The 16036-nt window shown below is 43.6% G+C and overlaps 1 protein-coding gene across 1 annotated transcript; it reads right to left on the reverse strand.

The window, feature by feature from the left end:
- Window positions 1-1992: 1992 nt before the first annotated feature.
- On the reverse strand, window positions 1993-15608 carry LOC137608461 (metal transporter CNNM4). The gene is made up of 7 exons (XM_068334854.1): window positions 14060-15608; window positions 11095-11238; window positions 10128-10262; window positions 9635-9804; window positions 7673-7769; window positions 2798-2973; window positions 1993-2604 (listed from the first exon to the last, which is right to left on the reverse strand). The coding sequence occupies exons 1-7, from the start codon at window positions 15516-15518 to the stop codon at window positions 2095-2097; spliced, it is 2691 nt and encodes an 896-aa protein (XP_068190955.1). The 5' UTR covers window positions 15519-15608; the 3' UTR covers window positions 1993-2094.
- Between the last annotated feature and the right edge of the window lie 428 nt (window positions 15609-16036).

The following is a 16036-nucleotide window of genomic DNA, read 5'->3' on the forward strand; positions in this document are numbered from 1 at the left end:
AAACCTTAAAAATTACACTTTAACAACTAGTCACATTTAAAAAAAAATGGAAGGACTTAACGTTTACGATACTGAAAAATTCACAACTGTAAAAATTTTACATTCCTGCATGGAACTTAAGCAACCCAAAGTCTGTGATTAGATTATCACCAGGAAATATTTAGCAATCATTAACCTCAGGTAAGATAATTTGTAGTTATAAACAGCTGAAACTGTACTTGCTTCTCTGGAATCTCCCAGTCAATTACATATAATAACAGTAAGAACAGATAAAAAGCCTATTTGAAGATTTTGACATTTTTCCACAGTGTTTCCACCACTTTAGATCCAGCTCTGACAGGAGCTCTATTCACAGTGAGGAATAATATTATAGTGTCATCTGAAGTGTGCAGCTTATCTTTCAACTCAAGCGGCAGTATGTACAAGACAAGCAAATTAAAAAACACCTCTAAAATAAAAAAATAATAATTTAAACGTCAAATAAATAGCAGGTATACAACATAAATATTTTTGGATATTAAATAACTTAAAACATATTGCTCCAGTCAAGAGGTAGGCCAGTTCGACACGCGTCAAATCACTACTAACGTTAACTTAATCAACCGTTTAGTGTATTTTACTCTGTTAACATTAAATTGTGTGTACTTTCTATTGCTGCTGTTTGCTACTGAGCATGAATTCTGTATTAATTTCTACTTTTCAGGCAGCAGTCGGTTTCATATTATCTCTGTTTATGGCGTATAAAAACCAATGAATTCTCCAGAATATAATTGTTAAAAACTATTCCTACTACATTGAGTAAACATATAACAAATCTGTTCAGAAAATTATTTTAGATTTTTATTTCCGTATTTTCCCGTTAAATTTTGACTTGCTTTTAACTTGAATGGCTGAATTTATTTAGACATATTTTTAAATGTCTGTTTTTGTTGTTACTCTCTTTGTTTTTACAATGTTTGAGCTATATGACACATAAAGATTTAATGAATTTTTATCCACAGTGAAGCATAGGGAACTCTGATTGGCCAAAAGCCCAGCCAATCAGAGTTCCAGTTGGGTATAATTTGTTTTTTTCACTCAGAACAGTGAATCTGGTCAGTTAGCTGGTTGTTGATTCACTGACAGCTCAGCACAGGATGTACATTCATTTATTCCTTCACGTGTCACACCTGAATAAAGGCCGTCTCAGGTCAAAACTAAAACCCATAAAACACTGTTCTATAGCATGATCTGACTACAATCCACTGATCAAAAAAAAAAAGAAAACTAAGTGAAGGAAAGAAAAATTGATGACAACCAAATTAAAACCATCTCATGGGCCATCTTTTGAATATTAACTGTCTCTCTTTCACAAGGATAGATCCTAGTATGTATTAGCTTGGGCTAGGTCATGTAGCCAAGGTTTTGAATTTCATGTCTCTCGTGTTCATGATAGAGCCTAACTAGAATTAGTTTTTATTCGATGGATATTGTAAATAAATAACCATTAAGAGTTCTGTAAGTAGATACTTTCACGTTATCCGTCGTAAAAATAATATCATGGATGAAGCACACACTTAAACCACACATGGGACTGATGATGCAGTCCAGTCGTATGGGGTGGATGTTGGAAAGACATGTTAAATCTTCAGTGATCATATCATCAGGCCAACTGTACATATTTTAGGTAATTCTGTAAAATCCACTGTGACATCCTCTGCAGTAGTAGAAACGTGATCACAGTGAGATCTGTGGAGGATCCACAGAAAAACCAGGGAACTCTTTCTGTAAGGACACATTCCCCAAGTAATTTTTCACTAATGTTAAAGTAGAAACTCTAAAATCTTGACCCATGGATCCAAAACCATCTGCAAGGCTCAATACCAATAGAAGTAAATAGAAAATGTTGTTTTACACACAAACAACCCCATCTTCGTTTCTAATCCTACTAGTGTACCCCGTTCCCTCTTCATAGTCCATTCCGGATCATTTCAGTGTTGGGAGGGAACATGCAAGATGTTCATACAATACACAAATGTGCTGATCCTCAGGCGTCTACAGAAAAGTCGTGCGACTTACACAAGTGAGTGTACAGGTAGTTAAGTTTCCCTTAAGTTAGATAGTGCTCTCTGTGTGTGCATGACTGATGGTGTGGACCTGTGGGTGTGGGGGTGTCTGGGAGTGGCAGGGGCCCACGCAGTTCTGCTGCTCACTGAGCAGAGAGGCGGTCTCTCCGGGGGCGTTGTCCGGCCCCGCGAAGGACGAGGACGGCTGGGACTTCGAGGAGAGGGAAGAGGTTTGAGTTGGGTGGGGGTTAAAGGTTGTTGTTGCATTGGATGGGGCGGTTTGAGGTGGGGCATGATTGCTGGGAGGGGGAGTGGCCTGGGGCAGGGATTGACTGGGTCTGCGGTTGGAGGAGGACGTGCGGACTCCTGTGGGCGGAGCGCTGGACTGCTGGCGTCCCGCAGGGGGCATGGCCAGCGGCAGCGGGTTCCTGGTCCCTGGTGGCGTCACAGGAGGCAAAGAGATGGAAGTGTCCAGACGGGTGCGACTGCCCTCCGGAGACTGGGGGGTGCTGTCCAGTTTAGATGCCAGGAGACCGTTCTGGTACTGGGCACGAGTGATCTGAGGAGAAGAATACAAAACACATAAAGATGCATCCTCCTGATCCCCAAAGCAAACATGACAAACACATCAACACATGATGCATCCTCCATTCCTTTGTCTAGCATCATTCATGTGCAGCAAGTTACTGCACAAGTACTGTGGAAACTTTGCAGCCTGTACATATGTACTGGTGGTACCGCTCGTGAATTACCTTGACAAACTGGAGGTCGGTCAGAGCTCGTACACAGAAGTCTGGTATGTACTGAAAGGGCGTGCCGGGGATCTGAGTGACGCTCCCGCCAACGGAGCCACCTTCTGGAGCGCGCTCAGTGCAGCTCAGAGAGGCAGAGCGGTTGAGGTTGCCCCCGTGTGACGGAGAACGAAACTCTGTGGTCGACAGAGGAAAGAGTGAGTGAAAGGGTGAGGAAGAAAAAAAACAAACCTTTAGACATGAACGGAAGCAGAAAACACCAAGAGAAAACAGGAAGAGACGAAGTGAACACATGAACGAATGAAGGAAGTGTGATGTCAGCGTGAACGCACAGCAACACGACACACACACACGCCACATATTAATGTCATACATGAACTGTGATTGGTTTTGTTTGTTAGACAGAATGTGACAACATTCCGTGTGATGAGGTGAAGTGCATTGCTTGATTTTATGGATAACTGTTGAGCTCAGGAAGCCCTCTCATTGGCTGGTTTTAGTGATGTCATAGAGGTGAGACGTAGAACTTGAAGGGTTGCAGGAGAAGACGTGTCGATGATCTGAGAAGTTCAGTTAGAGGAGATCATCTGTGCTTAGAGGAGTAGTACAACATTTTAGGAATCTTTTTTTCCTGTTTCTCTCACACTTCTTTCCTTTACTCCATCCATCCACCCTCCCTTTAATTCTTTCCCCTTAATTGCTTCCATTCTTTCCCATCCATCCCTCCATTTCATTTCCTTCATTCTCTGAAATCTTTTCCTTTTTCTGTTTTTTCCCCCTGTTGTGCTTACTCATTCATTTCTTTCATTAAAATGAATTTTTTCTTCCTTTCTTCTTCAGTTCCTTCATTCCTTCATTTTCCTTCCTGCCATCATAGATTGTTTCATCCTTCCATCCTGCTTTCTATATTTCCTCCTTCATGTTTTTCCTTTCTTCCCTCCTTTCCGCCCATCCTTCTTTCTTTCCATCTTTTCCAAGAGTTAGATGTGAAGAATTACAACACTCATGTCTCTTTGGGTCATTATTAACTCACTAGCGTAGCTTAGGCTAGCCTAGTTATTGGAATTAGGTGAAAGAGGTCGGCTTAGCAGCAATTATGAGGCTTAATGGTTAACAATTTTCTACTTCTTTTGTTGTTGTTTTTTGTTGATAAAATATCACCTTTCCGCTTTCATACTTTATGCTACACTAAGCTGAGTGCTTCATAAAGGTAGGCATGAGAAAGGCATCCATCCTCTCATCTGATTAGCAGAAACAAAGAAAATAAGTATATTTCTCAAAATGTCAAACTATCTCTTTAACCAGAGGTCTAGGGTCAGATAACCAGCTCTTCTCATTGATGACACAGCAGTGAAGAAAATCATCTGACCACAGATCAGTGGTTAAGGGGGGGGTGAGAGCAACAGAAAGCAGAAGAGGGCCACGCCCAGAGCCCCATCCAGCAAGTTTGTCTGACTGTCCTCAGGCTGTAGAGTTAGCGTTTGCTGACAGATGGACCGTAATCTGATCGGTCACCTGGAAGACCACCAGCAAGTTAGAGAAACTCAAATGTGGCCCCGCCCACAAACCTCACCCGCAGCCAATCAAACTTCTGAAACAACTTGTTCATCACATAACTGTGGTGCTAGTCGCATTTTTACCTTGATGGACATTGATTTTACCATCCTAAAAATTCTACACATTAAAAGTATTTATAAACTACTGACTATGTCTCATAATTTTGGAGACTGATTAAAATGGAATCATTATCCGTTCACAACAATCGAAAGTCTGTTGAACAGCAGCAATACAACATTCTGTTCAACCTTGTTGAGCAGCACATTGATGTGCCTACAAGCTCTTGTATTTTCCTGGTGGACGCTGCAGACTAACGCTTTTAGCTCACAGGCTACAGTGAACATGTTAGATTAAAAGGGGGTTAAATAACATCTTTTCAAATCAGTATGGGATCCTGGAGCTTCAATTACTCATTAAGAACTGCATGAAGTTATTTAAGGTTGTTGTTTTTTTCAAACAAGTCTCCATGTACTTCAATTGAATAGGAAATAACTGTTTTTCTGTAGTTCTTTTAATGTTCTCTGAGTTTAATTTGCTAATTTTGGTGATGTCTTTAAATACCATGTTTTGTTGAGCGTCAAAACGTCAGATGTTAAGCGTTGCATTTCAGAAGCTGGAATGAGGAAATATTTGTTCCATTTTAGTTTTAGAAGAACAAAGATCTTGTCACCTTCATAATCTAATTGGAAAATGTATGTTTAAATTTACAGTTAAAGTTTGGGTCACATGAAAACAATTGTATCCATCACAAAGCTCAAAATATCCATCAACTCGTTTTTCTTTCTTTGTCTTTTTAAAGCAAAAAAAAAACCTTGAGCAAAATTTTCTAAAAATCAAGAGCAACTTTTTAAAAAGTACAGAGCTTCAGGGCTTCTGCCTGTTTTCTGATCTTTGACTTGCTGGATCGGGACTCCGACGATGATGAAGAAGGAAAATGGTGTTTTAAAGAGGAAGCCCCCTTCCCCTCCCTCCCTCAAGCCCTTCTCTGGCCCATGCAGATGTTTACCTGGGAAACGAGAGAACAGAGAAAACCTCTTAAGAGAGAGGCGTCGCGGAGGGGGGGACGCCACTGACGGGGACAGAGGAGGGGTGACGGCTGAGAGAGAGGAGAAGGGAGGAAGGGGTAGAGAGACAGAGATGTTTACTTGTTTATCACTTCACCCCTGGTGGAGGCTCGCTGTATCGATGCATTCATTGGTTGGCCTATTGCTCTCCAGGTGTGAGCATACCCACTTATAGGGGTAGCCCCCTCTCACACAGCTGATTTAAGGAGTATTATTCCTGTATTTCTCTTCTTGTTTAATCTTAAAGGAGGGAGCTGGTGATGTAGTCGTACCTGTGCTGTCACCTTGAACAAGCTTTGTAAAAGCCTTAAACACAAATACTTAGGCTCTCTTAGTTGTTCAGGTAAGCAGCAGGTGATTGTGAACACACCTGATTTCACAATGAACTAGTGAAGCCCCAGATTCCATTCAAAAACCAGTCAGTTTCCACAGTTGCTCAGGAGAAACTTAAAATACGGCTAAAGAAAGCAGACATTTACACGGCAACAAATGCACAAAATAACACAGCAACACATACAGAGTACAAATACAGGAGAGAACTTTATCAGAACTATTTCCCTATAAATACGGGGGAATGTGTTTCCAGGAAAGCTAATTAGACACATAATAGTGGATTTTTAACCAGAATAATGTGAGTTTGAGCTTTTAGATTAATACTTATCTTAGCTGACTAAAAAAAAAATTAATTTCCCAGTTTGGGATAAATAAAGTATATCTTAGATCCCGTTATTCCAGTATTCATTTATCTGCTCTATTTGAGAACATGATCAGTGAGCTCTGTTTGAAAACATAGATTTGGGCGTTCAAGATGGGTATGGTCAACGGTTTGTACATGCACACACAGTGAGCTGCATAATGTGCACATGAAGTACAGACAGCAGTTCATTACGCAAAGAAACAGGAAGGAAAACAAAAGAGGAAAAGCATTTGATTGGTAGTTATGATGCTGAACCAGCAGGAGTCACTGGTGCTACAAACAGAGTGGTTTTACCACCATCTAAACTAGCAGGGGGTGGATCATAGGTGCTGACACCACCCAAGTTCTCAGGTAGACACGCCTGCATCGTTTTACACCTGCAGAGTCAGTTGATGCTCCATTAAATCACCATTTGTCCTCTCCAGGAGACACAGACCGACACGGATCTTTGTCTCCGCAGAGGTTGACCCAGAAAAGAGGGATAATCCAGCATTCTTGTTGTGTGAATGTTGAAAAATACAACAAAATGTAAAATCAACAGCATCTTTATCTGTTGTTGGTTTGTCAAGTGTCACCCCCCTCTGAAGTCCCTTCCCCCTCTTCTTGGCATTTCCCTTTTAGAACTAAGCCAATTGACTTTTCCAGCCTTCTTCAAACACAAAGCTTTATTAGCAACCAACTGACGCGGCACTCTGAAAACACAAATAACACCTCAGATTATTAAGAGTAGTTCAGATTATTTCTCAGGTCAGGCTTTGAAGAAATTTGAGGATGATGTTCCACCCAAAATGAAAAATTAAAGCCCATTTGTGTCGTCGTCGACGTCTCCAGTTACAGTCCTGCACAAAGTGGTGCAGAATGACCTTCTTTCATATTAATGCACGAGTCACAATAATCTAATGTTATTGATGGTAATAGATCCTGAATCTGCTTATGTGCCTTCATGATTTCAATGGAACCTTTACTTGCAACAGGGTATTTTTTTCAGTGCGATATTTCTACTCTGATGGTGAACAACAGATATAATCGTTTTGTGTATGTAATAGATCTCAGGATTACAGAGATACAAATATTTAATATTATGCATATTTCAATCAAGAATCTGCTGCTGTCGCTTCAGTGTCGAAGAGTTAAATTGTTTTTCCTGTTGGTACACTTGGAAGCAAAATTATTCCACACCCATTGTAAACCAGGTTTACTTGGCGTACTATTTTTCAGCTGTTTGCAAAAGAAATCAAAACATCATCAGCATCAGCTATATTGTCTAGAGGAGGGAGCATGAAGCTGACCCCCTGCAGGGAAGCACCGGGCCGGTGATGTTCTGGAACTGCTTTGATTCCACTAGAACCCAGCAGCCTGTAGAGGATAAGATGGACTCCATCAAGCGTCAGGAAATCCTAGAGGACACTGGTCATTGAAAACGCTTGTACCTTGTGCATTGATCTGGTGTGGAGTGATTATTGCAAACAGTTGATGGCTAATTATTTAATCAATCAACCTGGTGTTTGATGGGGGTAGAATAGTTTTATATCCAGCAGAGAGTTTTTGTCATCTCACCCAATGATGGTGAGCTGAGAGCCATGACTCCGTAGTAGGAGAACGGACCAGTTTCGAACTTCATGTTTTCATTTCCGGCTTCCACCTCCACTCGTCCCTGAAACACACACACATGTACACACGTACACACGTACACACACACACACACACACACACACACACACACACACACACACACACACACACACACACACACACACACACACACACAGAGGAGGTCTTATTTGTTTGTGTGCTTCACACTCAGGTGAGTCACTGGGATCTTGTCTCCAGAAGTAACAGAAACACTGACGCCCTATAAATATTTCATTCTGCCACAGACGGGCCGATCCGGTGTCTCTTTGCCTCTGGGCTCAGGTTTCACACCCAGTGTCTGAAATCACTTTATCCACACCTCAGGTGTCAACAACAAACACACACTTTGGACACAACGTGCACTAACATGTAGACACATTGACCTGAAACAGCATACGTGTGTGTGTGTGTGTGTGTGTGTGATGGAGATGTAGTTTCAGATAGACTGTGCACACGGTTCTGTTGATGCTATGCTGAGCGTTCCTCAGTGTTGGACGAGGTCACATGACATCATAGAGAAACAACTGTGTCTGTCCGGAGAGCAGAATAACGTAACCACACCTCCACCAGTGTGAGGCGCTGCTGCGCGACCAGACCAAGTGACGCTTACTCGCACTTACTCGCAGGTAAATGAGATCTGGTCAGTCGTCAGCGATGTGGAGCTCCGCCCACTCCAAGGCATCTACTTGTGATTGGACGACAGGACAGATGTTAACCCCAGGTGTGAATGCTAACAGTAACAGTCCTCCAGATTTGTTTGACTCCCTCACAGCTGTGTCTCCGACAGTCACCGACTTCAGACACGTTCACGTCTTTCTCTCCATCCTTCCTGTCTTCCTGGCGTGGAGGAGGATCTCTTTCCCCTCCTCCGTTCATCATTCTCTCTCCATATGCTCCATTGCTGCTCGCTGTCTCCTCTCATCTGCTTTCCTGCTTCTCCACCCTCCTTAACTCTTCAATCCCCTCCAGTCGTCTCTCTCTTACATAAGAGGATCTATTAGTGAAGTTCGTGCAGAGTGTGAACCCCCCTCCACACACACATATGATTCTCCTGTGATACGTGAATTTTAAGAGCTTCTCTTAGATTTTCTTCGAGCTTCTCTTAGATTTTATTCTTTCTTGTGAAAATAACTGGGCATAAATAAAGTAAATGTAAAACATCTAATATTCCTGTGATAATTTGGAACTTTAGGATTAATAACACATAACCAACTGAACATTTGGTTCTTTTTCTGTTTTAATTTACAGAAAGCCATTTATGTTTGATTTTGGAAATGAGTTGTATTTTTAAAAATCTGATAAAGATAATAAACATTGTGAATTTCCCAGTTTGAGATCATTAAAGTATATCTAATCAATTTATACTTAAAATCAATTTCAAATTTATTTAAAATCCAATTACATTATATGCAAACCCAAACCTGAAAATAAATGGCTCTTGCTTGGGGGGAGGGGGGGTCAAAATAAAGTCAGATCAGACTCCATAATTGGAATGAAAAATAAATGACAATGGATTATCATCATTTACATAATAATAATAATATGGATCACATTAAAAAATGTACTTGATTTAAATTCGGAAAATAAATGGATAAACAGATTCTTGACATTACAAATAAGAACTTTATGGTTTCTGTTTTTGTTTCCCAGTGAAAACGTTTCATGACCATGACGTAGGGTAACCAATGTACACACTACGTAGGGCCTACGTAGTACATACTTTTACTATGCTTTAAATTCTAATGTATGTAAATCAGATGATTTTTACTGCATTCGCGGAAGGAAGTTATCTGAGTCCTTTTTATAAACTGACACCAGATGTAAATCACTGAGAATATTTATAGTCAACATGTTTGTCAGATTCTCTTGTGTGACGTCACGCTCTACCTGCAGTATGAGGATGAAATAGTCGGCGGGTTTCCCTCGCTGGTACAGGAAGTGCTGCGGTGACCGTTTGTCGCTGTCATTGAACTTGAGTTCCTGGATGACGTCTGGGTGTCTAAGGACCCTCAGCAGGACCTTCTCCGTGATCTGGAAGGGGCTGAACAGGCTCACCTCTGGGGGAGGAAAGGATGACACCAGGGGGAGTTGATAATAAATACAGATTGATTTTGCATTGCTGCTGCTTTCAATGGAGATATTGACGATCACGTCGTCACTTGATCAATGTATACCTGACTGTTTGCCTTAGTCAGCAAATACAAGCCATCCAGAGATGTAGATTAAATCAAGGTACAATAGAAGCATAAAAACTAGCATGTGGAGACGATTTAGGTTGCACCTCACAGTGAGGTCACCATGCATCAGTCGTCTGAATGACACCGACACAAGCCTGAGCTGTGAGATTAGCCGCCGCCACCACCGCCGCCTCAGATCTCACCTGTAGCCAGGAAGCGATGAGCCGCCAGCATGAGCTGAGGAGAGATCTTCACCTTACTGTCAGCATCGTGTTTAAAGGCCGAGAAGTCAGGCTTGTTTTTATTGGGATCCACCTTTTTCCTGTTTCTGTTGTCAGCTGCAGGGAAGACAGACGGAGTGATGAAAGAAAAGAGCAGCATGTTCGAAAAACAAAAGGCTTCATGTTTGGACAAGGATGAACTGAAGACTCCACCGACGGAAGGTTTCACTCACAAAGCAAGAATCCCACAGAGATCCAGGAAATAACTGAGCCCAGCCAATCCAAAAAATCCTGACATCATGAGATGTAACGTGCTGACATGGTCCACGGCACAGACAACACAGAATCAAAGTAATAATAATAATAATAATAATAATAATAATAAATAACGCCCCTGGGGTAGCACCAAGCTAATGTAGCCACAAGAGGACAAGCCAGTGTCTTATTGTGCCGGTCCCAAGCCCGGATAAATACAGAGGGTTGCATCAGGAAGGGCATCCGGCGTAAAACTTTTGCCAAATCAAACATGCAAATCAAACCTATGACTTCTATACCGGATCAGTAGCACCAAGCTATATGCTAAGCTATAAGTTAGCTCTCTGTTCAGTCTTTAAGAACAAAGAAATCTGCTGCTAGTTTTTTACCTCTTGCAACTTTAATTACTGTCCTTAAATTATTCTCCAGTCTATTTTATCATTTTTTTATTAGAGACATAAATGTTTTTCAACTATTTTTCAACCCTAACAGAACTACTATTTCTGTAAAGAGCATGTAATATAATAATTAGAGTGTATTTACTCAGGACAAACGGATGTTAGCACCACGCCACTCCAGCGGCCTCTCATATGACAGTTCATTACCTGACCGCTCATGCCTGCTGATGTGTTGCAGCATCAATGAATTTCACATGGGGTGTGTTTGGGGTGGGGTGGGGTCGCCCTGAACTCACTGTAAAGGTCAGATTCATCCAGGATCTCTGACTTGATGATCTCCTCGATGACATCCTCCAGCGTGACCAATCCCAGTACCTCGTAGAAAGGATCTCCCTCCCCCTCGTTGTTCACCTTCTGCACAATGGCCAGGTGGGATTTACCTAGAGGGGGGCAAAACCAGACGTGAGTTCACTGCTGATGGTATCGTTCTCTGATTCCACCCTCCTGACACAGGCTGGGAGGAAAACAACTGTCAGGAAAGGGAGCCGTCAAACCGGAGGGAGTTAGGTGACAGATGAAAACATCCTTTCTTGTTTTAGCTATTTCGGAGGCAGCACCTCTACGAAGCTGCCGCCGTTCGATCTGACGGAGGAATCATCCTGACTGCTGCAAGGACAGACTGATGCCTTAATATAGCTCACACCGGACTAAGAGCTTTGGAGAGGAAGGAGCCGGAAGAACTGCCAAAAGGGAGATAAAGAAGAGGAGAGGAAAGAGGGATAGAGAGGAAAGACTAATTAATCTGTTCTCCATCGCTCTTCATTTCAAACATAGAGAGTTTGAGGTTTTTGGGGCTGGTGGTGAATGTGATGGCTACCAATGACAGACGAGTAAAGACACATGATCCGGTGAGCAGGTGTGAGGCCTGCGGGTCACAAACATGTCACCATTTCTTGGCATCAAGTCTATTTTTGTCTTCTTCAATCATGCAGGTGTGTCTGCATCCAAGGATCTATTGTGCATCAGAGTTATTATTTATTAAATACTGTATATTATTCATCAGCTGCTCATCTACTCTAACAACATGAGATAGGGTGTTTTTAAGGACTATTTCTGCATAGATTCTGATGCAAACAGCTGCCATATGTTCACAATCGGGTGCAAAAATGTATGTTCATCTGTTTTGAAGCCACTGATTGGTCATTTATGGGACAACAGATTCCTGCGGCCCGAAATAATGACAGATCAGTGAGGCATGAAGGAAGTTGACATGTTAAGAACAACCAGATAAATTCAATGGATGCAGATCTGTCGGACGAGAGAACAACGTCAACCGGATTATGCAAAAACATCCCTGAATATTCTGATGTGACTAAAGGACACTCCTGAAAGTTTCAATCTTTTCTTTGCGTTTTTTTATTTTCTCAGGGAACAAGCCATCAGTGGTGAAGTAAAAAAAACCCACTCCATACGTTTATGATTTTATATCTAATGTACGGGTGATAACACTCCAGATCGGTTAATTTGCATGTGTCTTAAACTCCTTCAAATTAAGGACTCGACAGTTCAGCTGTTTTACTGTATTAGACAAGGGGATCGTGAATAAATTGGTCTTAAATTCTGACATTAGAGATGGATTTTAAGTGACAACAAAATAGTCTCTCTTTTTTACCTTTGATGACCTCTGATGTTCCCTGTAGAACAACAGGTTTGATAGATGAATTTAAAATTAAATTTAAATAAATAACTAACTACTATAAATAACCACAGCTATGCATGATGGTTAAAATTATGGTACCGGACTGGAGACGAGCTGATTGAATGCATCCATTTATGGCTCACCCAGTAGAAACCTGACTTGTGCACGTGCACAATATGCATAAAAAATTATGTAAAATGGCTGCGAGCCACACAATCAATCATAATAAGCTTTAATTCACCACAGGTATGACACTGCAGTGATATCAGGTCGTATTTTCTGTGTGGATAATGGTGCTGAGATTTCAGACACTAATCCTAAACATGTGAATGAGCACATTTTCATCCCATCCAACATTATTACACAGCAGCTGATTTCGCTGATTAGTTCCAGATCATCTGCGAGACCCGCTGATGATGGCAGGTAAAAATCCTGCTGCCAAATCAGATGAATCACCGATGTGTCAATAAAACATCACACAGTGTAATCCAGGGACTCGGATCACCTTTACGCTTCTGTGTGGATCGTTCATTCAGCTTCTATACACAATAACCAGACCCATCAACATTCCGCCGCTATTCAAAAAAACATATTTAATTAGAGTGGAAAAATCCTGCTTTAATCCAGATCTGCAGAATAAATTTACTGTTTCTCAGCCACCCCCTTCCTTCAACTAAATTTAATGGAAATATGTCCTGGTTTTTGTGCAGAATTGTGTTGACAAACAGATAAACAAACCACCTGAAAGATTAAAACATAACCTCCTTATTGGAGTTTCAAAAAATACATATTCTTTCACATCAAAGCATCCATAAGTGAAGTTATCAGACTGACAACCTCATAAATTTTGTATTCACTTCAAGCTATAAAGAAAAACTTCATAAAAGAATATCTATAGTGGAAGCAATAACGCCTCATTTAATAAATAGTGAATATTTGTGTTCGTCATGTTCTATGTGAGGATTTGGATGCAGGAGTGACTTCTCTCTGAAATGTGCTCCTGCTTTTTATAGCTGATGTGTGTGAAGGCAGGCTGGGACGTTCCACCCGTCAATAGTCCCGATCGATACAGACAGAGCTGATAGGGGTGGAAGGGGGGGGGGGTAAGTGGATGCAGTGATGGTGGAGGTTAAAAACAAACCACAGCAGAACTCACCAACGCCTGAGCAGAATCACATAGGAACCTGAAAACACAGCTCTGCTCTCCGTCACTATAAATAAAGTTTTTAGCTTTGCAGAACAAACATAACCAATCTTTTGAGTTTCATCGCAGAAACAGAGGTTTACAGACATATCTAGATCTATTAGATCGATTCGTTTATGACACTGTTCAGGTCACATGACCCACATCTGGAAATAGATTCTAGTGTGAACTGGGAACATCTAGAACACAACAAAGTAAAAATCAATCAGTGGTTCAATGGTATCAGTGAGTGAAAGGAGGTCATGTGATCACTCATGTGTGTTTGTTTGTGGTTTGTTTGCAATACATCTCATTTAATTAATATTTGTTTTACAGGAGCGAATCAGAGCGAGATCTGAAAACACAATGTAACACCAACCTTTCTTGAACTCCTCCAACATGGCGTCCAGCTTGGTGTCGTGAAACACAAAGTGCACGGGGTGGTTGTAGAACTTGGTGATGGTCTTCAGGGTGGTGCAGTCGTCCGGGTCCACGAAGGCCAGGTCCTTCACGTAAAGGATGTCCACAATGTTGGACCTCTCGTCGTCGTAGACGGGGATGCGGGTGTATCCGCTCTCCATGATCTCAGACATGGTGTTAAAATCCAGCACAGCGTCCGCCTGGATCATGAAGCAGTGCCCCAGGGGCGTCATCACGTCCTCCACCGTTTTGGTCCTGAGCTCCAGGGCGCCCTGGATCATGTTCAGCTCCTCCTTCACCAGATCGTTGTAAGGCTCCGTCACTTTGAGCATCTCCACCAGCTTCTCCCTGTTGTACACCGTACCGATCTCCTGTCCCAGAAGGACGTCCAGCAGTTTGCTGACGGGGAAGGACAGCGGGAAGGTGAGGAACATGAAGAACTTGGTCAACATGATGGTGTTTGCTCCCACGGCCAGCCCGTGACGGGAGCACAGCGCCTGAGGGACGATCTCACCAAAGATCACGATCCCAATGGTGGAGGCCACCACGGCGCCCAAACCTGACCCGATCAGGTCATCCAGGAGGATGGTGAGGGTGGTGTTCACCAGGACGTTCCCCAGAAGCAGAGAGCAGAGGAGATAGTTGCCTTTGCTTCGTATAGGTTCGATCTTTCTTGCGTATTTCTTCTCCTTGTCTGTACCGCAGCTCTGCACGATGCGGAGCTCCATGGGGTCCAGCGCCATCAGCCCCAGGTTCAACCCGCTGAACATGCCGGAAAGCACCAGGAGGCAGGAGATCAGGATGGCCTGGAGCCACATGGGCAGCAGAGACTTCTTCTCCTCCACCACCAGCATCCTGCCATCGCTCTCCCCCAGCATCACCCACCCGCCCCCATCAGCGCCCGGCGTGCACAGGGCGTACTCCTTCCAGGGCTCGCTCTTGCGGAGCGGCTTGATGTTGACGGTCAGCAGCCCCGACGTGCCTCGGCTGCTGACGTTCAAGAAGGTCCCGACGCTGATGTCCTTCGTGAAGTCAACACAAGTCCTGTCCGGCGCCTCCATCCCACCGCCCTTCGCTACAGCGTCCTCATCTTCCTCCGCTCGGTCCCCGCCGCCGCTGTCCGTTACCTCCGTGAAGCGGATCTGCGTCCAGGCGCCCGAGTGGAGCTGCACCCCGTAAAACCGGAGCTGCACGGAGCTCTCCTCAGTCACCTGGATGACACCGTCGTCATTGGTGCCGGACGGCTTGTCGCTCCTCTCCAGCCGCATGCCAATCACCTGGCTCCCGCTGCCGCTCCTGCCGCCGCTCCCCGCCGCCGCTGCCGCGACCGCAGCCTCGGTCCGCCCGCCGACGGCGCTCCATAGGAAGATAATGACGGTGAGAATGTAACCCTGCTGTCCGCTCCATTCTGTCGCCATGTTTGTTTCACTGCTCGGCGACCTGGCGGTGACGTCATTTACTCATGTCCGAGCACACCCCCGTTATCACCGCCTACCGGGCAGCGACAGGTAGAGCGAGTAAACAAACACACCCCCTCCTTCTTTCCTCGCGCGCGACGCTATTGTGACGCTGACACTGCTGCAGCCTCTCAAGATTTTAGACGTTGCCCCTGCGTCACCCTTCACCCCATGCCCCAGCCCCTCCCCATCTCCCCCCCTCCCGCCAATAACAGACCTGTTATTGGGCGCGAGGCAATGCGGCACGCGCTGGATGGATGATGCAGCGGCTGCGGCGGCTGCGGCCAGAGGTTTCTCATCCAATTGTATCAGGAGTCAGCTGCTGTTACGTAAGCATACAGGCAGCTGTATCACACACACCCTTCCCGCATCCCCCTACTGCACCATCCCGCATCCCTCTGGCACCCCGCCCGGGGCAGCTGCTGATTAGAATAATAAGAAGTCCACTACTACTATTACTATGTGCTACTACGACCATC

This window comes from Antennarius striatus, chromosome 15 (assembly GCF_040054535.1).
Source record: "Antennarius striatus isolate MH-2024 chromosome 15, ASM4005453v1, whole genome shotgun sequence".
Lineage (NCBI taxonomy): Eukaryota > Metazoa > Chordata > Actinopteri > Lophiiformes > Antennariidae > Antennarius > Antennarius striatus.

Excerpts from the sequence above, each read along its gene's own strand:
- LOC137608461 (XM_068334854.1), bottom strand. The coding sequence starts at position 15,518 with ATGGCGACAGAATGGAGCGGACAGCAGGGTTACATTCTCACCGTCATT. Across the intron at positions 2,974-7,672 it reads TCTCAGCTCACCATCATTGG|AGTTTCGTTCTCCGTCACAC; the intron begins GTGAGATGACAA and ends TGTCGACCACAG. Across the intron at positions 2,605-2,797 it reads CCGACCTCCAGTTTGTCAAG|ATCACTCGTGCCCAGTACCA; the intron begins GTAATTCACGAG and ends TCTTCTCCTCAG.